The sequence below is a fragment of the Polyergus mexicanus genome, unplaced genomic scaffold (genome assembly GCF_030449975.1).
Source record: "Polyergus mexicanus isolate NDT 795.1 unplaced genomic scaffold, iyPolMexi1.0 SCAF_17, whole genome shotgun sequence".
NCBI lineage: Eukaryota > Metazoa > Arthropoda > Insecta > Hymenoptera > Formicidae > Polyergus > Polyergus mexicanus.
In genome coordinates, this window is record NW_027223337.1 from 109,555 (window position 1) to 137,022 (window position 27,468).

Below are 27,468 nucleotides of genomic sequence, written 5' to 3' on the forward strand. Positions count from 1 at the left end.
TTTCTATAGATTTCTAGCGTTAGTTGGCAACAATGGATACTATTAAGCGAGACGTCCGTACAAAGCTTGAGCTGTATCCTTTCTCGTTCATGGCTCGTGGCATGATTTAAACATCGTTAGGATGAAGGTGAGAATCCGTGAATATTTCAGAAATCTCGCGTCCATGGCGTAAAATATAGATTTCTTTCGATGTACTAAAGTATTGTGGATGCTACGATGTTTGTATATTAGTTAAAATTATATTTATATACACGTAATGCCGATTATAAATAACTGCGGTATCGGACAATGTTAAGTAAAACATTGCGTCGTTTTACTTTATATTGAGTCATGATTACAATGTGTCCCTTTTATCACTGTATATCTTATAATTCGTAAAATTAATATACCTTTTTTTGTTGATATAATGTCCTTTTTGTAATAAAAAAAATTTTTACCTAACCTTGATTAAAAAATTCTGTGTACATTTTTCCTATTGTATGCATTCGATTGTTACAGCTGAACGTATCGTTTCCCGCGACAGGATGTCAAAAGCTATTCGAAATCTCGGACGAGCACAAGCTCAGAATTTTCTACGAGAAACGTATGGGTGCTGAGGTCGAAGCCGATGCGTTGGGAGATGAATGGAAGGGCTATGTAGTTCGCATCTCTGGTGGTAACGACAAGCAAGGCTTCCCCATGAAACAGGGTGTCCTGACAAACGGCGAGTTGATATGTTTATTTTACATTTGCTATTAACACACACACACACACATATATATATATATACCAAAGTTATTCTATAAGAAAACAGTAAACTAAACTTATGGTTTACATATAATTTATTGTTGCCCCCTTGATAGAAATCTCGACATATTTACAATTCTTCTGAAGCTGTATATAATTGTAAGTTTATGTATTTATATTTTAATTAATACAAAGTGATATATTACTTATTTATAGGCCGTGTACGTTTACTGCTATCAAAGGGACATTCCTGCTACAGACCTAGACGTGACGGTGAACGCAAGCGCAAATCTGTTCGAGGTTGCATTGTAGATTCCAATTTATCCGTATTAGCACTCGTCATTGTAAGAAAGGGAAAACAGGTAAACTATTAGCTGCAATATATTTTCTCATTATTAAATACTAAAGATCCATGCTGTTCAGGGTGTATTTAAGATAATATTCAATTTTCTTGAAATACCATCGTACGCATGGAAGATAAAGTTCGTTTTTTGATTTGGGAAATTGCTGCATTATTTTATGCTTTTTCTCAGTGTACGAACGAGACACTTTCTAATCTATTATTAACAATTTAGCTCTAATATAACAAAATAATGTTATTATATATTTCTAAATTCTGAATTTAAAAAGAAATAATCACAGTCTTTAATTTAGATTAAGATTTAGTTCAAACTAATGTAAGATCAATAATTATTATAGCTTAGTCAACTTAATGATTCGATACCGTAACATGAACTCGTAGGAAATCCCAGGATTGACGGACATGAACGTACCGCGTCGTCTGGGACCAAAGAGAGCGAGCAAAATTCGCAAACTCTTTAATCTTTCGAAGAAGGATGATGTACGACAGTTTGTAGTAAAACGACCGATACAAAAAGAAGGAAAGAAGGAGCGATTTAAGGCACCGAAGATCCAGCGTTTAATCACTCCAATCGTTCTTCAGGTATATAATTTTTCCTAAAGAAATTTATAGAGATACACTCAATAAATATATCTCTGAGAGATTGAGATTAAATCAATTAAATTAATTGCCAGTTAATAAAAAATAAAAATATAACCGAAAAAATGTCTTATTGAATCTCCACAGAGAAAGAGACATAGATTGGCATTGAAGAAGAAGCGTTGTCTGGCCCGCAAGGAGCAAGCGGCAGAGTACGCGAAATTGCTGGCGCAGAGACAGAAGGAGGCGAAGAACAGACGCCAAGAAGAACTCAAACGAAGGCGCAGCGCCTCTATGCGCGATTCCAAATCTTCGAGCCAATCGGCACCTACACAACAGTAAATCAACTGAATCTTAAAAAATGTATTTACAAATCAATAAAAAAAGTCTAAGCTACCTTTAGCTATCCCTTATTTAATTCGGTAACTTTCTTAAATATTCTACATACAATGCAAAATATGAAAATAAAAACTAGTACATATCACATCTATCAAAATCTATTTAAAAAATCTTTGTTTCCACATAGCATCTAATTATAATAAAAATTATAATATTTTTTTCTTATTTAACCATATATTTATAATATTTACATAATGATATTAACGGTAATTTATGTATGTGTAATACAACACGTTTTAGACATGCTTCGGTTAGAAAGTCGACTCTATTGTATATCGTAGTTTTATCTTGGTCTCCGCTAATTGGTTGCTTTCGATAAAGGACGATGCATATGCGGCGTCGAATGGTCCCAAACAATAGATACAGATCATGTATGGGAGCTTAGCCGGCTTAACGTGACAAAACATGCGAAGGTCAGTCTGAAACTTGTGTTTTTCGGGTACGCTCATTTGCTTGTATTACTGCCAAATTACAGACTCGTGCGTAAATGACTTCTGTTATCTTCGAGGGAATTTCGTTTTTCGTGACCGGTTTCTTTCCGATATCGTAAATTTTTTCGTGAATACCTGCATGTGTGAGCGCGAAATCTCTTATCATTGATCGAAACTTGGGTACAACTGATGAATTCATAGGTATATATATTGTATACAGGTTTTTCAATTACATTTTCTCGTTCGGATTTTCTCTCTCTCTTTATCTTCCTGCGCCCCCCCCCCTCGCCCTCTCTCCCTCCCCCTCTCTCTCTCTCTTCCTCCAAATGGCTAACATGCACTGAAAATATTCTAATATTTTACAAGTATTTTGTATTAGTAGCATAATATACATAGTATGATCATATTGGCTTATATATAACCCTTAATTTGACATTATTTTTTCAAGAAAAATTAAAAGTATCAATTCATGTCATGCATTTATATATAACGACTTTTTTAAAAATAAAAAATTTAAGTATAATTGTAAAAACATTATTGATAAAATATATGAACATAATACGTAGAACAGAGATCAAGAGAGTGTTAACAATAATTTGACATATGATACTATTTTTCGATAACACGACATATACATTATTTTTTACTATACGCACTGTACATGTGTACAATGAAATATTTTTCCAATAAATATTTTTCAATGATTTAAGAGCCCAATAAAAATATCGCTAAAATCTAAGTGTTATTGGAATATTACTAAATTTATTTATTTATTTATTTTTTTTTTAATTACATTTATTGAAATAAAATTAATACAAATGTTGAAAGAATTCAAAGGGAGAGAGAAGAGAGAGAAAAATTGCGATAAAACTACAAGAAGTACGATTATAAAAATGACATCTTTTTTATACAATATATTGTTTCATTTTAAATACAGAAAGTGTAAAAATGTGCGGCTGAGGAAGACAAACTTTTGAAATTACGACTATCCTTTCGACGGCTAATTCTTCTTTTTTCGACGACAAGACGAAAGGATGCCGGCGAGCGAGAATATGACAAAACTTGAGGGGAAAGAGAGATCCGTAAACTTCGTGGAGAAGGTATCATCCGCAAAACTCGAGACAATCGAAAACGAAACGTGCATTCGACCGCGATTCGCCAGCCACACGCTGTCGTCCATGATGAAGAGGCGGACGCCAATAAATCCAAGGAAGAAGTCATCGTCTTCGATGAAGAGCGCAAAAGCGTCGAAGAAATTGCAAAAGAATGTCATCTACAGCAGATTGAGCGGAATTTACAAGAGACGCAGCGTTACGAAGCAAAGCAAGAGCATGCAGGTCTTGAGGACGGTCCTGAAACGGGAGAAGAGGGATCATTATCGTGTGTCCGTTTCTCGTCAGGATAGCGAGTTGACGGGAACGGTCTGTGAATGCGCGGAAAATTCGCTCGTTTTTCTTTCGAGCGATTTGATCAAAGACGTCTCCCGAGATATGAAAAAATGCGCGGCAAGTCCGGCTAAATCGATGGTTTTTCATAGCGAGCCGGCGAAAGTTGATCAGCCTGATGTAAAGCGAGTGGAAGACTCGCACGCTCATCTTCTCGAAAAAATGAGACATACAGATAGCTACTTGTCCTCGTGTCTTCAAAGTAATACTGAAATTCGCGATGATATTAAAGATCGCACGATCATAGACATCGCACATCAATCACAGACAAGTGACGAGGAAAAAAAATTCGCAAACTCGCATCGCAAAGTCAAAGTCCTTCATTGCAAATCGCGACCGAGCGAATCTGGAGAAAGGCTTGCTGTTGAGGATTTCTCGAACGAGAATTGCTTTACGTTCGAGACTCAGCTTAATCGGCAAAGTGTGTCGATGAGTGTAAATAATGCCACGACGGATCGTAAGTATACATTTCGTCGAGGAAATCGGAAAACTTGGGCAATCAGAAAAGCTGAAACAGAACGTTACGATGTCCCGACGCACGTTAATGTCGATCGTAGGTATAACGTTGATTTACAAAGTTCCCGAAACTCTAAATTCATGAGACATGTCGATAATTCGCGGGATAAGGACGACAGATCAGTTGTGAACTGTGCTGCGTCAACCCGAAAAAAAGATACTTTTCAAAAGAATCTTGTTTTCATCAACCAACGAGTTTGGAGACCACCCGGCGTCACTAAATCGTCGATTATAAAGAGCGCAACGTCTTCAACGCAACCGACGTCGCAGAAATCGTCTCGATCTACCGAAAAATCCATCGCTACGACAGAGAATAAATATTCGTCGATTGAACATGTCGAGTAATATATCTTTTTAACTATTTTCTCTTTTATATAAAGAAATATTTACGAAATTGTATGTTTTTTGCGTATGCAAAATGTATCATCTTGTATATACAGATTGTCTCTTGGAAGTTGGAAGGGAACTAACAAACTTTTACGCAGGAACATTCTGTGCAATTCCTAATAAATATGATATTCCTGAGCTTTCTATCACTGCAAAATTTCAAAGCCTATAAATTTTTGTTTTCTCATCTTTTATCCTTACATTCTAAATCATGAAATCTTTTGCTCTTTTTTTTTTCCACGAATTTAAATTTATAATTTTTATATAAAAGATTGTATATGCGATATACATATATATACATGCATGCATGTATGTATGTATGTATGTATATGTATATGTTGTGTGTGTGTGTGTGTGTGTGTGTGTGTGCAATATATATATAACAGTGATCAATTTTAGGATACTCAATAGCGAGTCTACGAGCACATCGATATCTGTAAATCAGTCCAAGATATTGATGAAGGAGAATCGAGATCCTCGCGCAAATGGCGTAACGAAAATTTGCGAACATCTTGCGTAAGGAAAATTTTATATTTTTTCCATACATATTTTCAAACATTTAAACAAATAATATTTACATAATAATTTTATACTTTTATAGAAAAGCAAAACAGCAACAGCGACTACAAAGCGGAGGGACGCTACCGAAAAAAGGACGCTCAACTACCAAAGTTGATTCAAAGACTTCGAATAATAACAACGAAGCGAATCCGACAAGCTCGAGATCGAGATCGAGGTTGAAATCGAAATCGCGTCATTGGCAAACGATTATACCGAGAGTACCATCGCGGAACTGGAATGAGCAGAGTCGTACCGAATCCGTCATGATTTACAATAGAAGATCCAGACCTTCGGAAGTAATCCACGCGTTAAAAGAAATCATCAACGGCGTAAAAGAGAACGAAGATGTAGAAGACAATGCCGCGAATGTGTCTAATAATGACGTGTTTAATAACGAGAAAAGTGATAGCGAACTCCAAGCGCTATCAAATCGTGACGCTTCCGCGGAAATATCGCAAAACGGCGAAGCACATTTTATCAAAAATAAACATTTTGATGAGCCGAATCAATCTTTCGATCAGTCTTTTGGGAAATCAATCAACACGCAAACAGAAGAAGGCCTCGATTCAACGAAAATTTTAAAACTTATTCATGTTACAACACAATCATCAGCAAGTTGTAACAACGTCGTTGAAACCGGATGCAATACGCTATATCACAATGCTATTTGTAAAGATGCGGGAATTTCCTGTGATCTGATAGGCTTGACAAATTCGAAAACAAATATTGATTCAACAGCGATTGAAGATAAAACGCCGATATTAGAAGATGTACCACTTCATGCGAAATCTATTACGCATGCTGAAAGCAATGTTGAAGATGAATATCCCGATAAGAGCAAGAAACTTCCAATTAGCGAATGCAAACAGACTTCGAGTACAGAAATGACTTTAAAATTAGAAGATTATGATATATTTGAAATTTCAGCAAAAATGACAAATAATTGTATCGGAGATGAGGAAAAAATAATGGACGAGAATTTTCAAACTGTTTTAAAATTACCTAAAACTATTGACGATAAAATAAATATTGATATCGATACGCGTCAAGCATCTACAAAGTATTCCAGTGATTCGATAGATAATTTATTTTCAGAAAAACCTTCCCGACCGTCATCCTCAATCTATGATTACGATGCGTCCTGTTCTTCCGAGGAACTCGCAGAATATCTCGAAAACGATGTTCAGCACGGAAATATGGTCATGTCAGAATTGAAAGTCGAGAATATACCGAGTGACCTGATCGCGGCTTTCGAACTAGCAGCGGAGCGCGCGTGCAATCTTCATAAAGCCATTATTATATACTACGAAAACTTAATACCGGGGAGAACTGAAAAATCAGATGAGGAAACGGCTGAGGATTATGAAACCGTCGAGAGATGTGCCTCTTTCATAAACTGCGAAATTGAAAATCGTAAAAAATCCGAATGCGACGCGAAGCCTTGTCGCTTCCATGTGACTAACGGCGAAGATATCGACGGGTTTTCAACGTGTTCTACGAGGAGCGGTAACTCCGTCCAAATATGCGAACCTGCAATACATAAATTATTGCTAACCGATTATTGCAAGCTCGTGAATAATAAGAAAAAAATGAAGTCGTCGGAACTGCTAATAGGTAGTATGCGGGAAGAGGAATACGCGTACAAGGTATTGCAATCAAAAAAAGATGAGAATGACAGTGGAGATTTCGAAGCAGCAGAAGCTATTAAAACTTTGACGCTTCCCATGACAATTGAAAAAACTTCTTCGAGTATTTCACGCGAGAATTTGTTGCCTCTCATCTATTGCATTTTGTGTTCCATAGTATTTTGGTATTTGCAAGTTTCGTTCCAATGCGATCCTGCGACGTAATCTTTCTATATCTATAATTAATGTTATTTTCGCACATAGAATCTGTTCTTGATAATTGAACCGAGCTGAACTGGCTGCACTAATTCAGAGTTTATCTTTCTCTTTCCAATGTGAAGAGAAAAAGATAAACTCTGAACTAGCGTAACCAATTCAGCTATAAAGAACAGACTCATAGTCTCTCTGCAATTGCAATGTAACATTGATTTTATTAATATTCGTTTGCATATGTTATGTTCTCTTTGATTTCAATAAATATATTCCTTTTTTCTGTATCTAACATATCTTAATACAATATATATTTCTTATTTTCATTTATTGGTCCTTTTTACCGTTCTACAAAATTATAAACTTATAAATGTAGAAAAGTTTCTCTTGTAAACTGTGAGGAATATTCTAATAAAATAGACTTATGTAATTAAAAAAAAAAAAAAAAAAAAAAAAAATGTATTGCGAAAAAGAAGTTTATTATTTATTTCGATATATTTCATGCTCCCCACTTTTGAAATGCTAATTTCTCATTGGCTTTTCTATCAGATACTATTTTCATTGACGCTCGTCGTTAACCCTCTCTATTATTGATACTAATACAGATAATATTCAAAATTGATTAATACAAATTATTTATACGAGATAGATAGATTTGTAAGAAACATTTAGACGTTATTATATTAAATATATAATACCTAGATAGAGTCAAAATATCTTGTTATCGCGATTTGATAAAATGACGCTCGACGCACTGTGCATTGCGTTGCACCTGCTTTGAATTAAGGTCGGACACGACTAATCACCGTTCATTCAGCCTCAAGGACGGCAACAGTTGCGCAACCGGTGACGTCGACCAATTCCTTGGAGGTGAAAGTGGCGATTATCTTCTGCTCTCCGGACTTTTGCGGTACGAGCTGATGTTCCACGTAAACGTCCTCTTCAGGCCCGACATCCCTGAAAGTCAGGGTCTTATTCCTGGAGAGACCGGGTCCGGCGTAATTAAACTGGCAATTGGTCAGACTCCTCTTCAAGGGATTCTTAAAGCTCAGTGTGATAGTTGACGATTGTCCGACAACTGGTTCACCTTCGATCTATGCATGATATTCCAGAAGCGATTTACAAGCGGAATTTTTAGATACTCTGTATGCGTAAAATTCTCTAAATTTATAAATATGTAACGATATAATATTTTATAAAATTAATGAATATTAAAAAAAGAGAGAGAGATTAGAAGAGTTAAAAATATTTCGAAGAAAATTCGGGCACGACTTTTATTTCTCATTTCTCGTACCTTGACGTCGATATTCGGCTTTAAAACCTGAAAATCATCCTCGTCCGCCCAGGTTTGCCGAGTTTCCTTGACCGTGGCAATGCAATACAGCTTCATGATGCAATACTCTACCAGCTTGTCTAAATAATCGTCCACCGTCACTGTGAGTCTCAACTGTTCGACTGTAATAAATTTAAACGCAACAATAGAAGAATTCTGACATTAATCGCAAACGCGCGGTTTAATCGAGCTAATTATCGTAGAAAGACTTCGCAACAACGTAATAAAAGCTACACGACTCTTTTCTTATCCGCTGATTGAATGCCTAATGAATCTTCATTATCTATAGGAATTGCAGACGATAAAGTTAGACAAGCTCATATCAATCATTTCTCTCGATAATCCGGAGACATTAGCCTTCATACTGCACTAGTAAAATAATAAATGGCGCAAATTTAACGCCTTATATTTCACAATTTATCGATTTCGTCTATTCATAATCACCTTGCTCCCTTAAAAGTTCTATCTTGTTCTTGCGATCAATCACGGAACGAGTTAACAAAAATCTCACTTAATCTCGTCGTAGCCCTTCAGAGAGCTTCGATTCAGCAACTATCGACGCTTTGACAGATCAACGTCTTTTTTGTCCATCTATCTCTAACGCGACTCTTGACGCAATCTTCGAGCAGCGTTAAGCCGCCTTTCGCCGCGAGCGTTTAGAAAAAAAGAAAAAAAAAAAGCGTGACAAATATCTCACCGGCGTTCGGTTGAAGCGCAAAGTCGCCGGACGCTCTCTTCACCAGATTCGCTTTAACTCCGGTATAGTAAACGCTGCCGGTGGACAGGATGGCCTGGATGGTGCGCGTCTCGTTGGATTTGTTCTTGATGTCCACGGTCAGGGCGAACGGCTCGCCGATGTTGACGCGTTCGAGATCGACGAGATCAAACTCCACGTCCTCCTTACCCGGCGATGGCAACGAGTAAAACCTCTTGGCCATCTCGGTGCTGCGCACCGCTCTGTATAAGGTCAATCTCTCAACCTCGGTGCCTAAAAAGTTGGACAAAATTAGCAAGAATAATAAACAGTTACAGTCGGCTATCCAAAAGATGCGATCCAGACTTGACAAAGGGAAGATTTTTTAAATAGAAATAAAGCTCTTCTTAATAAAATTGCAACAAGCTGCGCGCGAAACTTATATCCTTATCCCTTTGGCCAACAAGTCTTGCTTGACGTGACGAATCTTGCGTTGCGCGTTAAAACGCGAAGATTTTATATCGTTGAAATAATCTGTCAGATGCTGCGAAGATAAGCGCAATGCAATTTGCTTGCGTCGTTTACCTTCCTTGGCTTTATAGAGCGACGTTATATCCTGTCTGTCCTTGTCTCCGTTAGGATCAAAGATCCACGGCGCCTTCGTCAGAATCATTCGGCCGATGCTGCAAAGATAATTCGTATCGGTATTTATAAAATGTAACGTAACGTGACGAAATTTTATTTTTATTTATTTCAAGATCAGCTTCTCGAGAAGAAATGAATGAGGAACATAGACAAACCGAATAAATATCAGAATGAGACATCGTATGAATTATTGAAATATAAAATGTACTTCTTATCGAAAAAAAACCCACGCGAGAAACGTCGTAGATGATGATTGATGATTTGCCATTGTACACAGACGACATTTGTATAACTGATATAGTGACGGTCGAAGCTATCATTTATGCTTGCGCTTATAAAAATTAAGCATTATAAAAACATTAACATTACATTTGCCGAAAAGATAGAAATACTTGAGCATCGTGAAAATTATGCAAATCGCGAATAAAGACGTAGAAGACGAATATGACGCGTTTGAAGGACGCATTACGATTGCGAATTGCGCGGGATCGGTAAATATTAGCGTCAAGGCTCGCGCTTCCGTTTGCCTCGTTGATAGTTGACGATACATTCGTCTCTTTCCCCTTCGTCTGACGTGTCGTCTGACTTGTCTTTATATGTTTCACGTGTCGGACTGTCATAGTTATTTCCGTCCGCGAGCAAGACGAATTTGTCTGTGCCGTGGCTGATCGCCGCGAATGCATTATCGATCAATGAAATCATCGCAAGAGAATATCGTATAGGAACGTAAAGAGTTGCTCTTAAAGAAATGCACTCGAGAAGTATCATAGAGTTAATCATTTTGTGATCAGTATAGATTTGACAATCTAATAACAATTGCTTTCGGGGAAACGTTGATTAAATAATCTATCTAAATTCAATTAAAAAAAAAAAAAAAAAAAAGAAAAGAAAAAAAATCAAATTAATTTGCAACTTTACTTCTTAAATTAAATTTTAATACATAATTTATTTCTCGATATAATATCTTTTTCTTACTCATTCAATCGATATAATTTCTTTTTATTACTCACATCAGTAATAAGTATTTTAATAAATATATCAATGCATAAAGAATCTGTTTTTTGTCATTCGGCTCGTCCTATTTCTTTTTCTCGCTTTGCTTGCTTTTCTTATATTAATAAAGAATTTATAATTTCTAGCGTAATACAAGTTTTTAAACGTATACATAACACTGCTACTGTACACTCACTGATACTTGTTGCAATCGATCTTAGAATAACCCAGATCGCTCTCCGGATCCTCCTTCCATCTCATCAGATCCGCGTTGACAGACGCCACCATAAAGGTCACGTCATAGTTGTAGCCGACAGCACCCTGCCTGATTGCCTCCACCGACGCCGGTCCGCATTGATAAAAGTTGTCCGATTGTTCCTGCGGGGTGGCGTCGATGGCCTGCCAGCCTCCGTAACCCTTGGGTAGATCCGGCCTCGCCATCCACACGTCGTTCCATACGTGGTAATTCCAGATGGAGTCCTCGCCCAACGGATTGTTTGGATCGTATTCGAGTTCCTCGTTATTCAGATCGTAATAACGGTCTACCGACAATGAAGCGTTGGAATCGTGAGCCGACACCAAATTGGACACCACTCGCGACGGGATTCCCAGGGCGCGACACACCGTAGCGATGACACCGGCGAAGACCCAACACTGACCGTACTTGACCTCGTTGCCGGTCTCCCAGAACTGCTCCAGGATTGGCACGCTTCCGGTCCAGGCAGCCGGCGCGGTACCATCGTCGTATTGACCGTCCCAGCGGCCGGTTATTATGCCCTTATCGTCGTTGGAGTTCACCTAAAAGAAATGGAAAAAAGAAAATTTATTAGTTACGTATAAATCGTATCATGTGTGATTTTTATTTTTAAAAATAATTGAAATAAAAGATTTAAAATTAATTTTTTTTTTAATTTAAAATTATAAAATAAAATATCAACAACAATAAAAATACTTACTTTTATTTAAAATAAGAATAAATAATGTATGTGTTTAATAAGCGAAAAAAGAAAAAAAAGTTGAGAAAATAATAATTTGTTGAATTTTTCGAGAATGTATCGCAAAAAATAGTAAATTATAATTTTTTACTTAAAAAATTAAGAAATATAAACGCGTATGGCATATAAATAAATAAAGTGTATATAAATATATATATATATACAATATATGCGTAGATTTCTCGTTTTCTCTCTCTCTCTCTCTCTCTCTCTCTCTTAATCTTGCGATTTAGTTAATAAATTTTCAAATAATTTCCAGTTGGATTACAGATTTGAGAGAATCTACCTATAATAATATATTGATATACCGATGCCAACATTAAAAGAGATTTGTGAGATTAAAAAAGAGCGCGTCTCTTACGATTCTGGAGATTGCTCGAGACATTTTGACCGGATCGCCTCTGGAAATTGCCTTAATACCGGATCTCTCGAGCAACAGCTGGCAAGCCGGTAGCACACATGCGTCGAACTGCCCAAAGACCCATTCTCTGCCGCGAGAACTACCCCATGGGCCTACCCATATCTTCCCAACGTCGTTAAGGATGTACTCGTCGAGCAATTGTTCGTCCTCCATAAACACCAGGTCCTCTGTATTGATTATTTTTAGAATGATAGAGACATCGATCATCAAATTTTTCAATCAAAGTTCTACGAATTAAAATATCCATGACAACAAAGTTTGCTAAATTTTTTTTTAAATATCTAACATTCATAGCTCTAGATAACTGGCGACTATTGATTTTTTCAGAATTTATCCTCCGATATTCTCCTTATCCTCTGACATTTGTACCGATAGAATTTTTTAAATTTATTATCGATGAAAAAGGATAGATATAAGACATCTCCCCTGGTAATCCCCTCAGACATTGACTGTGTGCTTTCAATCGCGTATACCTTTCATCCACGGATTGAACAATAGATAGATATCCTTGTCGTAGCTATAAGTATTCGGCTCCTTCTTCCTGCCGACGGTGTTGGTTTCCACGTTCAATCGCCACACTCCGATGGGGCTGTCGATCGGACTCCTGACCTCGACGGAGAGATCCATTCCATGAGCGCCGATCAATCGTACTCCCCAAGCCTCCAGATCAGTCAAGTAGGCATCGTTGTTGGTCACCGTGTTCACCCCTCTGGTACCTCTCAGCACGTTCGGATTCGGGCCGAAGCTGAAGAGCAACCGGACGATATCGGTCGCGTCTACGTACTCGCGATTGAATCTCAGAGCCATACTGAAGGGCTGTCCACGTCGGAGGACGGGGATCGCCGGATCCTGATGAACCATCTCGAAGTTGAAGGTGCGATGGGCTTCAGCATTCTCCTTCTCGTACAAGTGCACCGCCTCCACCGCAAGCGGTTCCTCGTATGACATCTATAGAAGGATTGTAATAAATTTTATAAAGTGTCTCTTACCAAGTTTTACATTTTAAAGAATTTTTCAAAACAGTCCTTTTTCTCTTCTTCGAATTGATCTCTTCAAATTTAACCAATAAATATTATACGATGTATTTTTAACAGAGCATATCTATTATATTGTACATATATAAAATAGAGGATGTAAAAATAAGAAAGTGAAAATATTCTCTTAAAAGTTAATAATTATTTCAAAGATGTAGATTTTATACGAGAGTAAAGCACGATATGCGATCGATGCATCGATCGTAATTGTGCGATGCTCGTTTCCATAGTTATAGCAAGGCTACGCCTAAATACCAAGACATGTTTTCTCATCGTCAGACCGCATGATGAGTAATCGGTCACATCCAGCTTCGCTTCACCCGGGACGCATATTGCATAAAGATCCGACAAAAATTCCGAGCGCGTAATCCCGCACGCACCATCACGTTCCGTAAAGGGGCTCGATCGCCACGAGCGACCTCGATCTCGATCTCGCTCATTCGCGCAATCTGATCTCCCGACAGATGAAACGCGGGGATTCCACATTACGATGCAATAATATATGCCGCGACTCACGCACATTTCTGATATATTATATAACATCGAGTCCTTTCGTATACATTATTATATCTCGGTTGTAGAAACGGAACCGGTATTCCGTGATAATCGATCTTCCTCATTTGAATAAATCATATTACGTAAGAAACGCGTTTCTCTCGTATGTCTTTTGCTTTATTTTAAAAAACAAGTTGTGTACTCTGATTACTATCGTACTCGATTTAACAAGTCTTGCTCTTTTTTACAAGCGGATTTTAGCCCGGTGTTTATTTAAAAAACAAATCACTCTAGTAAATGCTATAAATAATCAAAATAGGATGAGATAAGCGGAAGATTTGACATACAAAATGTAAACGCATGTATTGTAAATGCAAGTGAATAAAGAAAAAAAATTCCGATTGCTCTATTACATTTGCCGAACAATGTATAAAAATCAAGATTTAGATAATCTAAGCCAAAAGAAGTATTTAAAAAGGAAAATTAATTCGAAACATTCTAACGGAAAAATTATACTTTATTATGTATTTTTCTAAATAACTGAAAATGTATAATTGTATGTGATGAATATACATATGAGACAATCTATAAATTTTATAAGTCTTTTAAGATCATTATTAGAGTGAAATGTAAATACTTACCAATATACTTTATAATATCTTGTATATTATGATAATTTCAAACGCTTTCTTCTTTAATTTCTTTCGAGAAATTATCTTTTCTTTTATGTAGAAAGTTTTCTCAGTGTTTGGTCATATTATATAAAAAATAAAATCTAAACTAACCTTATATTAAAAATCAATGGCAGAGGATGTAAATCACGAAGGGAAACACAGCCACGATCAACGATCGATTTACAATTTATACCGCAAACTAACGTTCGCAAACACGTCCTGCCTTCTTATATGAGCTTTCCTACTGCGTGACCGCAGAATCCCCACTACATAATAATCTTTAGATCTCTCCAAATGCGTGAGTCAATGATATGAGTCCAAAACGCATATTATGCGTAAACCTGTGTGGGAGTAAAGAAAAAAATGCATTACATTTGCCGTTTAAATATTTAGCTATTGAAACGACTCGACGATTGAATACGGAAACAATTTTAAAAAATATGAAAAGATTCAATATTTTTACAGCTATAATTTTCACAAATTACTTCAATCGAATTTAGAATACACACAGGAATATGTACTTCCTTTTAAAATAAATGTAATTCTAAACTTAGACAGAAAATTTTCGATGAAAATTGATTAGATTTATATAAATAAAGATATAAAGAAAAACTTGTCACTGATAATATTATTTTTATAAACGTAATTTATAAGAAAACTATGATTTTTTATAATTTAATTCGTTGACTTTCTCTCTTTCTCTCGATACCATTTCTTCCTGCACACACATATATATATATATATATAAAATAATAGTTATTGCTTTTGAAGTTTCTTTGGTCCCAAAATGCGCAAGAGAAAGTATAAGTCAATATTATTCTTTCGAGATAAAGTCCTTAATTGGAGGACTATATCTTATCGAACTACCACGATGCAATGGTAATTAACTTGATAAATCGCAACTTTTCGTAGGTAGTGGTTCGGACGTTGCGGTCAATGTTTGCTGATTACTTACGGACGATGAGAAATGCCTACGTGAAAGGAAATGGGATAGACCTGGTACCGGATGAGATGATCTGCTTGTACACGACGGTTTGGTGTTTTCACAAATTTATTTGCGTTCTGTGTATCGAACTACACAAATTACGTAGTAAATTATTGGTCTGTAGTTTTTTGGATTACCCCTCGCCATATACGAGTCCTCACGTACGCGCGAACAATTGCGAGATCCATTAATTGCGGGCACAAATCTCTATCTCTTTCTCTCTCTCTCTCTCTCTACGATCGCGCAATTTCATCTTTAACAAATATTCCATATTTGCGCACTTCGGATATCGCGTTAAAGGCCTTTCACACGATACAATCTTTTAGTTATTTAGTTAGCCGCCTTTAAGAGTTGAGAGAAGTTGCAACATCTTTGATTCCAGTCTTTATTTTCTGAATGTCACATTTCTTTATATTTTTAGAATTATATATATATATATATATATATATATATATATATATACATCTCATAAAATATAAATACATTTAAAACAAAAATAAACATGTGTATATAAAAAAAATTATACTTATTATTAGTATTCATTTTAATACGTTAAAAAAATGAATTTGACATTTATGTATCTTATATATATCAATATTTCTTATAAATATTTTTACAAAAGTATATAAAAAAATTATTTAAAATTTTGAAAATGTAAATTAATGTACATTATATGTATATATTATATTATACATGGAGAACAATTTCTCATATTTTTTAGCTGCCCGTTATCAGATAGCCATTGTAAATTGCAAATTTACCATTTTACTTGGCAAATCAAAAATATACCGGACGAGACCTTTAATAATATTTGGCGATACACAAAGCGCGCATGTCAGACATTAATCTCGCCACGCATACACACTCGCGTATCCTTAAATAAACGGACTTTGCTTATTGAGCACCCATCTAAAATGTCTAAAAACATTACAATAAGGCAAGTAGCAGTCGTATATAAACAAGAACGAGGGATAGGTATACTATCGACTACGCGATGCAATTAACTAACGCAACATTCGCTTCGGATAATTTCCAGATCGGGGATTCATCGTCTTTCGCATTTTTCTTTCAATCATCACATCTCTCATACTTCACCGCGGCTTCTAATCGATTGCGTTGTTCGCACGGAAAAAAAAATGCCCTTCTTGCCGCCGCGATTCATAATATAATATCGATCATCAAATTGCGATTATTTGCAAGAAGTTGCAAAATTGCGAATAAAGAAAAAAATTCCTCTTAATAAAATAAATAGGAAAAATAACTTTGAGTAAATTTATGAAACTAAAAGTATGTGTATGTCGAATCTGAAATTAAGATCTAATTCAGAATTATGTATTTAATAAAGTATTTACATACAATAAAGTTTCTACAAATTTTTCCCTCATTTTAGCAACCTTTCACAAGGAAATTCCAACTATAATTAATATTATAGTGTATCAAATAATGTTTTTGACTAGAGATTTGATCACACGTGAAATATGATTCGTATAAGAAAACCAATTATTTGACGTACAAATTATCGACGTGAGGAAATTATCATTCCGACGAAAATTAATTTTCTGCAAATAATGACAAATCGATGATTGATACCTTGCAAATAATGCCACTCGGTTGTGCGATAAACAATTCTCATATATCGTCACAACTTTTCTCTAGATAGTAGGTTTTTTTTTTTTTTAAAACATCGATTCCCTAATGTGGCGGAAAAGCTGTACGAGCGCACGACAATTAACAAAGACAAGAGCATTTTCATTAAGAATTTTTCGCTCAATTTCTACCAAATCTTTTGGCACAGGACTTGGCTCGCTTCGCGTTTATTGGCTACGATCCTCGCAAACGTTTCGACTTTCCTTTCCGCATCTCTCTCAAAAATGGTAGCCGTTAATGATTCCCGGCACAAGATTGCTCCAATAAACTCGACTCTTTGCCGCGTAAAAATAATAAGAATAATAAGAGTTTTATTTTATTTCAATCTTCTTTTAATTGAACTCTTTTTAGATATTAATCGCTCTATTCATTCATTAACTTGGTCAAAAATAAACGATAACATAGCGTAGTCATGTTTTCAACGTTTCCTTATTGACGCTATCAATTTTGAATATAACATTCTAGAATATATTTTTTATAATGTAGAAACTATTTTATTTCGATAATGAGTTTTGCAAAATTCGAACAAATTAAAAATAATCAACAGAGATTTATTTCTTGAAATTAAAATTATAATTTTAGACTTCAAAAATTGCAATTTCAATTTCACAAAGCGTATCGCTGTTGACTCGTCTCAATTTTTCTTTCTCGTTATCGATTCTAGCTAATTTTTTCGTAAACGGCTAATCAGTTTTACCTTATCATTCGAATGATAAAACGAATCGCAATATCAATCTCCATTGCGTATCGTCCAAATATAAGTGCGATATGGATCGAAAGATTGAAAATTTCAAGTATTCATCATATGAGCGTGACAGATGTGTAAGGGCTTGCAAAATCCCGTTTAAAGCTTTTCCGGCAAAGCGATTCACAAGTCCGCTTTTCGTGCGTGAGTTCGTTTTTTTCTATTCTTTTTTACGCATATATCGAAATACTTCCGCCTCCTAATAAATTATTAATAAAGACACATATGAGTCATATGTCTTTCTTTACGATCAAAGTAACTCGCGTTAGTGTAAAAACGCATCGATGGAATATCTATTCCGCACAAAATCCAATCGTACACATTTCCAATCTGGACACGCGAAAGGAATATTGCTTGCCCCGTCCTATCTTCGCGGAAAAAAAAAAAAAGTTCTCAGTTAGATCGTGTCGTGTCACCTCGTTCCTTGCGCAAGTTACGATAAAATATTCGACGTAATCAATCGATAAAATAAAAACGTAACGATAATGATAATGTTCGATAAAAAATCGAAACTTAAAGTAATACCGAAATACCGTTTGTATATCCCATTAATATAATTAATGAAACAATGTACCAATGTATTGTAAAAGACACTTAAGAGTTTAAGAGAATTCCTCCCAAACTCTCCTTTTTCCTCTTTCTCTTTATACTTTTATAAATATAGCTAATTAATGTAACAGCACTTCTCTTAGATCCCATATTCAGCTCAAAGAGAGTACGGTCGCGCTTATCAATGATTTCCTTTCTCCCGAGGGGAAAGATCAACGAATGATCCTCTTAACGCGTTGCATATCTTTCTCGAATGATCGCTCAGATCATATTTTCTGTATACACACACACACACACACACACACACACACGCACACGTGTGTGTATTTTTTCTCTTAATATATTAAAATTCTTTTCTCTCTCTCTCTCTCTCTCTCTATTTTATGGAAACAATCGCGCGAAAGAGATCCGCGCATTAAAGAGTTAAGCGCGACCGTACCTATGCGAGCACGCATTCACGATCCTATTATCACAGTCAAAAAACTTCCAATCTCTCTCCCATCATATTATATTATAATATAATAACATCTCTTTTCCTTTTCTTCGAACGTTCCTCGTTCCGTTCTCAAAAGGTGTGCAACGATTTCGGGGCTTGTTCGAGTAAATAAAATATTTCGCGAGCATCTTTGCGCGCGAGCTGTTTATCTCAAAGATGCGACAAGAGCCGAAAGAAGCGACGAACCTAATTCATTTATGCCTGGAGATGCTTCTCCATGTACAACTACATGTGCGGAAAGTCGAATAAAAACATAATCTTTCTCATAATATAATAATTTATAAAATAGATTTCTCTTAAAAACACACATATCCATTGTTAAAATATACAATAATATGTCAACTTTCAAAGTCGATGTTTAAATGGATCGAATAAATAATTATAAAATTTTGAAAAAGAATGTTTAATTACACATGATAATAATCGTTTAATATCTTCTAATCAATATTAACAACTCTTTCTCTCTCTCTCTCTCTCTCTCTTTCCCTTCCTCTCTTAAATATTATGCAACATTAAAAATAAATTAAGTAGTTTATACGTGCAACGGACTATCGACACAGACAGTTGAGCATAAATGAATTAAGTGAGATATTGCAACAGGTCGATGACGTCATATATATGTCTCAACAAGATTTTCAAAATTTTACGCGAATTTTAGAGGCGCTTTCGATATAGACGTCTCGCGCGATCGCCTCAAAATCCAGAAGAAGATAGGTATAACGCTATCGTTACTTCCAGAGATAACCGAAAGCATATATAGTAGTAATAAATCGCGCACAAGAGAACGCGAATTCTCTCGCATTCAAACTGCGCAATTTAACCCTTTCAGTACCAAGTTAGATATAAGAGCATATTATCATCTCCTTGTTGATTCAAATCGATTTTACAACATCTATCATTGTTGCCTAATTCTCATCGTTAAATAAATATTCATTCTTGCACGTCGTGGGATATAAATATGCAAATACTAATATTTAGACAAGAGTCTTCGTTTTCTTTACTTCTCTCATCTAAATTCATCAAAAACCTCATTCTGATCTGCAATTTATTACAAATTAAGTTCAATTAAATTAAAATAGATCAGTTCAATTTACACGCTACGATTTGCAAAGACATCGAGAATTACTTAAACGAGATGTTATACAAACACCAAAAGTCACGTTAAAATTATCAGTGTGGATAATTCTAAGGCAAGTCACACTTTTCTTTGTTAATGGAAAAAAGCTTTTATAAAAACTGGTCTATTTAACAATAATACAGAAATCTAGAATATATATATCCCCCCCCTTTTTTTTTTTTTTAATTCAACCATCTTCATACTCGTAGGAAATTATTCCCTTTCTCAATAATTTCAATATTTACATTTATAGTTTTTGAACATGAAACTGTCACAAATTGTATCTCCATCAATAGCGTGTTTGCGAAACCTTGCTGAGCGATAGCAGAGAAAATTATAAAGCCGAGGTTACTTTTATCGAGATTCTAAAACGGACGTGACAAGAGAGAGAGAGAGAGAGAGAGAGAGAGAGAGAGAGAGAGGGGGGGGGAGGGAGAAAGGGTGAGAGGGAGAAAGAGAGCTAGAGACAGAAGATGGAATATATTTGTTAAAAACTTTTTATCGTAATTAAATGTAGGTTTAAAGCAGGTACTGAAAGAGCTAACGGCGAATAAGAAAAGCGAGTTCCCCTATTATACTATCCTGGTCGATACTTATCAGAGTATCGTTGCTCGGCGCGCTCTTCACGCGTGCTATATCGAGATAAGATTATCCAATTATGACTATATATAATAGCGTTTTAATATATTTACACACACACACGCGCGCGCGCGCGCGCGTGTACATGTGTATACATGTATATAGCAGCAGCGGTGAAATAGAGTAGTGCCCGACTAGCTCAGAATTACATAAGTAACAAACAAGTAATCGCGAAATATGCGTGTTGTTAATCTATATCTGTATGTATAGATATTTCATATATATATATATATATATAATCGTTTTGTTCATTTTACTTGTTTTGTTGTACCCCGGGGCTTAGGTACACACGTGACTAGTTTGAAAAGAAAAGAGAAAAAAAAAGAAGAAGAAGAAGAAGAAGAAGAGCGAAAACTCCTTTTCGCCTGCCGCGCGTACTCACTCTATCATCGTCGCTTTCTATGTTCTGAGGTATATTTATGTATACGTGTGTAGGCGTGAACGCGCGTGTATCTGTAGTCGAAGCAACCTACGATCTGCAAGCGCTCGGAACCGCCTTGTTCTTGTCCCCGTCTCGTACGCGTACGCGGACGCGGACGCGCGCGAGATTCGCTTTAAAAGGTTTACACTCTCGAATCGATTCGCGCTCGGGATTCGTCTCTCAAAGTCTCTCGTTTTACGAGATACGGCTGCCTCTCTAAACTTCCTCGGGAAGTCTAGGTACTAGAAACGACAATAACGACGTTTATTCGAGGACGATCGCGCAATGATCACGCGAACAAGGATCGTCCTCGCGATTGCCGACAATTACGAGGTATAAGCGACGATAACGAGGACGAAAACGAAAACTACGTCGACGTCGACGTCGATGTCGTCGTTTACGAAACGACGCCGCCTGCACCGGCAGGACGACGAAGCCTCGTGCTGTTTTTTAACTGAATTATATCGAGTCTCATGGTCGAGGGCTAACTCGGTGCGTCTTCCGGTTCCACCACTCCACCGGCCGGCCCCGTCTCGCTACCATCCTGGCTCACCGTCACGAATTGCTGCGATAGTGTCTGCAGACTCTGCCGCACCTACAAACATTTCCCTATGAACATTTCCCTACATTTACAACGAACATGGATAGCCGCTTAGGCTTAGATCAATCGATTAGATGACGTCATCATCTAATCACTTTTCGCAAGTTACGTTTGTATGTGAGTCGCGATAAGATAAAATTTGAACATCTGGCATAAATATATGTAGTAATAATATTGTATGTATTTTTTATACCGTATAAAAAAAAGATATACAATAAATTATAAAAAAAGAAAATTAAAAGCGATCATTCGATACGAATTTGTACCTCGTTATTCCGAGAGAGTAGAGGTACGCGCGGGATAATATTTTACCTTCACAATCTGATCCAGATTCGTGTTAAGATAATGCAATAGTCGATCCTGCGTGAAACGTTCAGGCGAGACGAGAGGATGGTTAAGATAAGCGGTGTGCAGCCTATCGATGCGCATCATCATTAGAGCCGCCGATACATAGAGAATTGCCAAGAGACCCACCAATATCGCTATCACCATACCAGGTTTCAATCCATTGGCAAAAAGGAATCTCAATCTACCGGATCTGTTGGGCATCGGTGTCTTCGTTAATACCATTGTCTCAAATCTATGGGAAAAGAAACGGTCATCAATCCAGGAGGATAACTTTAATATATGGTATGGTATACCGTGTATCAGAAAGCGCTGTATAAGTAAATTGAGAAAAGACTCGGCAAAAAAATTACTTAAAAATTTCAATTTATTACGATTTTATGCAAAGATACAGACAGAAAGTTTCCTTTACATTCTTCATTTCCTATCTCATTGTATATACAATATTTTTATTGTATATTTTTCAAGTTTTCATTTTTGACCTATCTCAATTAACTTTACCACAATTGCATAAATTCTCTTGAATTAATTTGAATTAAATTAAATTAAAATAAAAGATTTAAAATTAATTAATTGACCGAAAAAATAAAATAAAATAAAATAAAATAAAATCGATTAGACTTAATGAAATAATTTTAATTGCTCGTGTGAATAGATGGTGGGATAAAAAAAAAAAAAAATAGAGAGAGATACAGGACTCACCTGGCGGACGGCAAACTCGGCCTGTTGAGCGCCACGGTTGCTACGTCGGTGTTGTCGACGCAGACGGTCGGTGGTCTGGAAGAGGACGTCGCCGCGACGTCGGTGCCACTCTCGGACATGCTCGACTCATCCTCCGCGGCGTTCACCTCGGAATCATCGACGAGCGGCGCTAATAACTTGGTGCCATTGTCGAGGGCCGGCAACGCGTCCGGCGTGGCGGCGCGCGGTTCCAACGCCGCGTCCCAGACCTGCTTCATCAGCTTGTAGGTCGAGTCGCGCGACAGCAACGAGCAAAAGACATGTCGCTCTTCCTCGGTGGTCACCGCCACCGCGTTCGGTATAATGCGCGCCGTCTTCTCCTTGCTGATCTTGAGCACCGACGCCGTCGGTATCAGCAGCTTCGTCACGTAACCGAACACGTTGCTGTAGAAGGCGAAGTAGTTGGGCGTGATGTACAAGTGACCTTGCAGCAGGATGTCGCCCACCAACGCGCAGCTGTAATAATTGAGCACGTGCTCGTCATCCGCTACCTGGAAACGAGATTTCGAAGGCTACGCATTAGGTCGGTACTGCTCTTTCGCCGAGATTGCGGCGGGATACGTGCCATTTTTTTTTTGGTGCATCTTTTCGTGTACAATCTAAGCGTGTAATGATAGCGACGCGTGAGGTTTCCTTACTTCTTTCCGTTCATACTTATCGTTAGTCCTTATACTTTGCGAGTACTTTATTAATTCTACGCTCTAAAGCCGAGAGATTTTAGGTTTTAGGTGATTCTCGTGATTTTCCACGACCGTCCTTGTCCTAAAGATGCGCTTGATCTCGAGTTGATACGCGATACTTACGTATACGTATCATTTGTCTCTCTTGCTGCCTTGTGGCAGCAATCGCGTCAATTGCATTCGTCAATAATTCTTATATACGAGAGATGCGACGCTGTACATATAAATATTATAAATTTTTATCTGACGAGAAAATCGATTGTGCTATTCGCTATTTCGAATAATCCGACGAGTTCTGATACATTTTCATAATTTATTTTGCTTTATGCCATTGATTTTTTGTATCGTCGTATTTAAACATCTGGGTCTGCTGGGTGAGGCGCGCTCGGCTTCTCTCAAATTCACCGATAGACAAAGGCAAGTATTTTTATATCGTATGTATGCAATCGAGGCTTGCATTGACGTACGCGCGTTTACATCCCCCCTACAATGTGAGACCGTTTTTTTACCGGATAGAAAAGAGCCAAATAATATGATAATAGATCGAGATTAAAGGAATTACGTTATTTGTTGAGAAAGGCAACATTTACAAAGTATTTTCTCCTCCTTCCTCTCACATATCTTCTCCTATATACAATTATAATTGTTTTCAGAAGACGAATACACGAATACAAGAGTACACTGTTCAAGTGCCAGAGATATATATATCTAAAATTAAAATATGCGTATTTTAAACAGGAGATTATACGAGTTGCCATAAAAATTCTCACGAGATCGTCGCCCGCTTTATAATATACTATAATATAATAATAATATAAGAATAATATAATGTGCGCGCGTAATGTGCGTTATATGAAGGGGAACAAGGGGAAGAAGGGGAAGAAAAAGGGAAGGGAATGATGAAAATATTCATTCTACCTGACTGAAATGCCTGTGAAACTTTTTCTGTCTCGCGCTGCTAGTGGACGTCGGCGACGACCTCGACGAGGATCTGCTAACCTTTGCTGGAGTCTGCGCGCCGCCAGCTGCCATCGATGGTGTACTCCTACTCAACGGCTTCGAAAGGTGACTGAAAAAAAAAAGAGAGAGCAAAAATATGAAACTTTCGCTTATCATTGATACAATATTATAGTGTATCTGTATTAAAATTCTTAAATATACAAAACATACAAAACACATAAATTTCTGTTTTCTTAAAAAAGAATTTAACACAAGCGAGCATGTTCCGACTAGCTATTCCAACATCCAGATGTAAATAGTAAATTGAGAATTGTGAGTCTAATTCGGAAAAGTTAAAATTTGTCTAACAAAAAAATATATCCGAAAAAAAGTTTAGAGAAAGAGTTGAACTTTTTCTAAATTATTCGAGATAAAAATTGCAATGATAACAGTAATGAAAATTATAAAATATTTATCATAATTGCGATTATTAAAAGATAATTAACGGAACGATACATATACAATATAATCGAGATATAGTTTATCTCTTTAACATATATTTTTATAAACTAAAAAGATGAAAGATTTGGCGAATCACAATTTATATTAGACGAAACATATGATCCTTATAAACGTAAAAGATGAGTTAATATACTCACTCTCTTTTGTCAACGCTATCATATACCGTACATATATCTCGCTTTATATCGGTGTCATCGCGCACTTGAAAAAAAAATACCCTACTCCTTGTCCTCAACATATACATACCATATATTGTATATTATCAAGTAAGAAGATGTCGCGAAAAAGAATATCCTGCTTACCGCTTACGCGCTCAAACTTTATATTTGCATCGCAACGAATGTAGATTATAGAAGCTACTCTCTACAGTATATTTATAGATGCGAATTTAAAACATGGAAAGAGAGAGTTCAAAGACGGTTGATTTTCTCTCACCAAAGAGTCATATAATGATAACTATACGACGATTGACGGTTACACAAGAGTTATATTTTCTTCTCGCATTGCCGGAGATTATATATATATATAGGGAGATTAATATATTCATTTTGTATCATTTTTGAACCTATTACATAATATATGTACTTGTCTTTGTATATCGTATCCGTATATAATACGGGCAACAGGTTTTACGATTAAAACATATCTGTTCTCGACGATAATTAAATATAGCAATTAATTGCGACAAACTATGGTGATTTAAGATATCTCGCGTTTTTAGATTAATTTTCAATGTGTGTGTGTGTGTGTGTGTGTGTGTGTGTGTGTGTGTGTGTGTGTGTGTGTGTGTGTGTGTGTGTGTGTGTGTGTGTGTGTGTGTGTGTGTGTGTGAATGTCGTTTCTTATTTAATTAAAAAAGCATCGAGCATATTTTTCATTCCGAAATATAAGTTATGACAAATAGTAATTTTGATTTTAATTTCCGTTCGAAGAAAATAATATCATGCAGTTTCATTCTTGTTACTTGTATTATTTTTATATCTTATCGCGCGATTCGTCCAAAGTTTAAAAAATTAAGAACTCGCATCTCCTCCGCATATCTTATTCATCGGGTGTTTGCATTTTTAAATATCGATATAATTAATAAAACATCAACGTCAACTTATATAACAAGTTTTAAAATAGAAATTTCAACGGCATATATAATATCGCCTACCAAAGAAACACAACAACTAACTTGTCGGACTTGTTCTGTACTGTCTTGTTCTTCTTGCCCATAATAGAGATACTCCACAAATCGTTGCCCCACATCTCCACGCGCGTTTGGCCCATCTTTGCATCTTTCGTTGTACCTCCTCGTTCAATTTTTCGTTTTAAAACTCGAGGCAATTTCATATATATAAATACTTGTATTCGCAGCGATCCACAATCGTATCAAAAGTCACTATCATTCGATAGTGCTATAGATATAGACTTATACGTTAAATTGTGAAAAAATATCGCGTATCGTAGAAAGATACGAAAGCCTTCACTTCTGAAAATTTCCGCACAACATTGCAAAACAAGGTATAGTAATTGTTTCATATGAGAGGATTATTTTTAAATAGACAAATATTATACTTTAATTATTTCCTCACAAATTTCCTAAATGAAAAGACAACGGATAGGTACATCTATCAAATAAGCTGCGTCAGGATTTAACATAATTTTTTATATTTATTTTCCACAAATTCGTTATCAAATTATTTAATCAAAAAAATTATTATTAAATTATTAAAAATAAGCAAAACATTTGTGATGATTAAATTCGTATCTCATTTATAGCAATTTCGAAGATGCGGATATTAAATCCGGATACATGCCGAATGCAGAGAATATCTAATACAAGCGTAACTAATATTAAGAATATAAATGACTAATTATAAGTATATATATTCTCTATATAATTTTTTCTCAACTCCGATCAGATTTCTTCCGATCAGAGTAATATATAATGCATAACGAATAAAACGTCAATCTCAATTCCAATCACTGTCGATTCATCTCTCCTACGTGAGCCTTCGTAAGGCGACCGTTCCATGTGCGGTGTAACGCGTTACTGATGCGAGTAGAACCGCGGCGTGATTTAACAATTCGTTGTCGACGTTGGTGATAACACGTGGGAGACTGTCCGGAGCCAGACTGTACGTTGAGCCATCGCAGAAAAAAAATCGCGCGACGATAAATGATCCAGGATGCAAACGTAAGCCCGATAATGATATGTGACAAGATAAAAAAAAAAAAAAAAAAAAAGGTAGACGGAGAAGAGAGGACGAGCGAGCGAGGTGGTACGAGGGGTACGATAAGAGATTGCGAGAAGGCTTTATTGTGACTCGTGATATCGCGATAGGGTTGCAAAATCTGCGAATCTCGTGACTCGGGAATAATAATTTCGGGAAGACGTTCACGAGACAGGAAGCGATATCGAGCTTCCCCTTTTCCGGTGTATTAACATTTACATTTACACCGATATAAGGGCTGTGTCGTGTATTATACACCATATGTCGCACACGCGTACCTTTCTCGTTCCGAATTATC

General features: G+C 36.4%; 4 protein-coding genes across 7 annotated transcripts in view; 2 read left to right on the plus strand and 2 right to left on the minus strand.

The window, feature by feature from the left end:
- The first annotated feature begins 37 nt into the window (after positions 1-37).
- Rps6 (ribosomal protein S6) lies at positions 38-2,062 on the plus strand. The gene is made up of 5 exons (XM_070310117.1): positions 38-127; positions 499-703; positions 943-1,088; positions 1,469-1,669; positions 1,814-2,062. Exons 1-5 carry the CDS (start codon positions 122-124, stop codon positions 2,006-2,008), a joined length of 753 nt encoding a protein of 250 aa, XP_070166218.1. The 5' UTR covers positions 38-121; the 3' UTR covers positions 2,009-2,062.
- Positions 2,063-2,149: 87 nt separating this feature from the next.
- Positions 2,150-7,626, plus strand: LOC138940876 (uncharacterized). Of its 2 annotated transcripts, none has more exons than XM_070310113.1 (4): positions 2,150-2,697; positions 3,434-4,798; positions 5,244-5,360; positions 5,446-7,626. In XM_070310113.1, exons 2-4 carry the CDS (start codon positions 3,531-3,533, stop codon positions 7,253-7,255), a joined length of 3,195 nt encoding a protein of 1,064 aa, XP_070166214.1. In that variant the 5' UTR covers positions 2,150-2,697; positions 3,434-3,530; the 3' UTR covers positions 7,256-7,626. The 2 variants fall into 2 exon arrangements, with proteins under 2 accessions (XP_070166214.1, XP_070166215.1); XM_070310114.1 differs by having other exon boundaries at positions 2,150-2,478.
- On the minus strand, positions 7,546-14,735 carry LOC138940877 (hemocyte protein-glutamine gamma-glutamyltransferase). Of its 2 annotated transcripts, none has more exons than XM_070310115.1 (8): positions 13,611-13,843; positions 12,795-13,269; positions 12,262-12,488; positions 11,102-11,703; positions 9,853-9,950; positions 9,271-9,561; positions 8,535-8,695; positions 7,546-8,334 (listed from the first exon to the last, which is right to left on the minus strand). In XM_070310115.1, exons 1-8 carry the CDS (start codon positions 13,839-13,841, stop codon positions 8,050-8,052), a joined length of 2,370 nt encoding a protein of 789 aa, XP_070166216.1. In that variant the 5' UTR covers positions 13,842-13,843; the 3' UTR covers positions 7,546-8,049. The 2 variants fall into 2 exon arrangements, with proteins under 2 accessions (XP_070166216.1, XP_070166217.1); XM_070310116.1 differs by lacking the exon at positions 13,611-13,843 and adding an exon at positions 14,636-14,735 and having other exon boundaries at positions 7,547-8,334.
- An 822-nt stretch (positions 14,736-15,557) lies between these two features.
- Positions 15,558-27,468, minus strand: part of LOC138940651 (uncharacterized) — a 55,336-nt gene continuing 43,425 nt past the window's right edge. The window contains exons 5-8 of one of the 2 annotated variants that reach the window (XM_070309753.1): positions 24,409-24,559; positions 22,772-23,301; positions 22,037-22,304; positions 15,558-21,718 (exon numbers count right to left, since the gene is read on the minus strand). In XM_070309753.1, coding sequence (XP_070165854.1) covers positions 21,608-21,718; positions 22,037-22,304; positions 22,772-23,301; positions 24,409-24,559 — 1,060 coding nt within the window. In that variant the 3' untranslated portion in view covers positions 15,558-21,607. Of the gene's footprint in view, positions 21,719-22,036; positions 22,305-22,771; positions 23,323-24,408; positions 24,560-27,468 lie in introns of both variants that reach the window. The other variant, XM_070309752.1, reaches the window with a different exon arrangement.

Bases quoted from the DNA above. Each gene is read 5' to 3' on its own strand.
- Rps6 (XM_070310117.1), top strand. The intron at 1,089-1,468 runs GTAAACTATTAG...ATGAACTCGTAG, and splicing joins TTGTAAGAAAGGGAAAACAG to GAAATCCCAGGATTGACGGA. The intron at 1,670-1,813 runs GTATATAATTTT...GAATCTCCACAG, and splicing joins TCACTCCAATCGTTCTTCAG to AGAAAGAGACATAGATTGGC.
- LOC138940876 (XM_070310113.1), top strand. From the start codon at position 3,531: ATGCCGGCGAGCGAGAATATGACAAAACTTGAGGGGAAAGAGAGATCC. The intron at 4,799-5,243 runs GTAATATATCTT...GATCAATTTTAG, and splicing joins TCGTCGATTGAACATGTCGA to GATACTCAATAGCGAGTCTA. The intron at 5,361-5,445 runs GTAAGGAAAATT...ATACTTTTATAG, and splicing joins AAAATTTGCGAACATCTTGC to AAAAGCAAAACAGCAACAGC.
- LOC138940877 (XM_070310115.1), bottom strand. From the start codon at position 13,841: ATGTGGAATCCCCGCGTTTCATCTGTCGGGAGATCAGATTGCGCGAAT. The intron at 12,489-12,794 runs GTATACGCGATT...TAATCAATACAG, and splicing joins GTTCAATCCGTGGATGAAAG to AGGACCTGGTGTTTATGGAG. The intron at 9,951-11,101 runs GTGAGTGTACAG...TTATCTTTGCAG, and splicing joins ATCGATTGCAACAAGTATCA to CATCGGCCGAATGATTCTGA.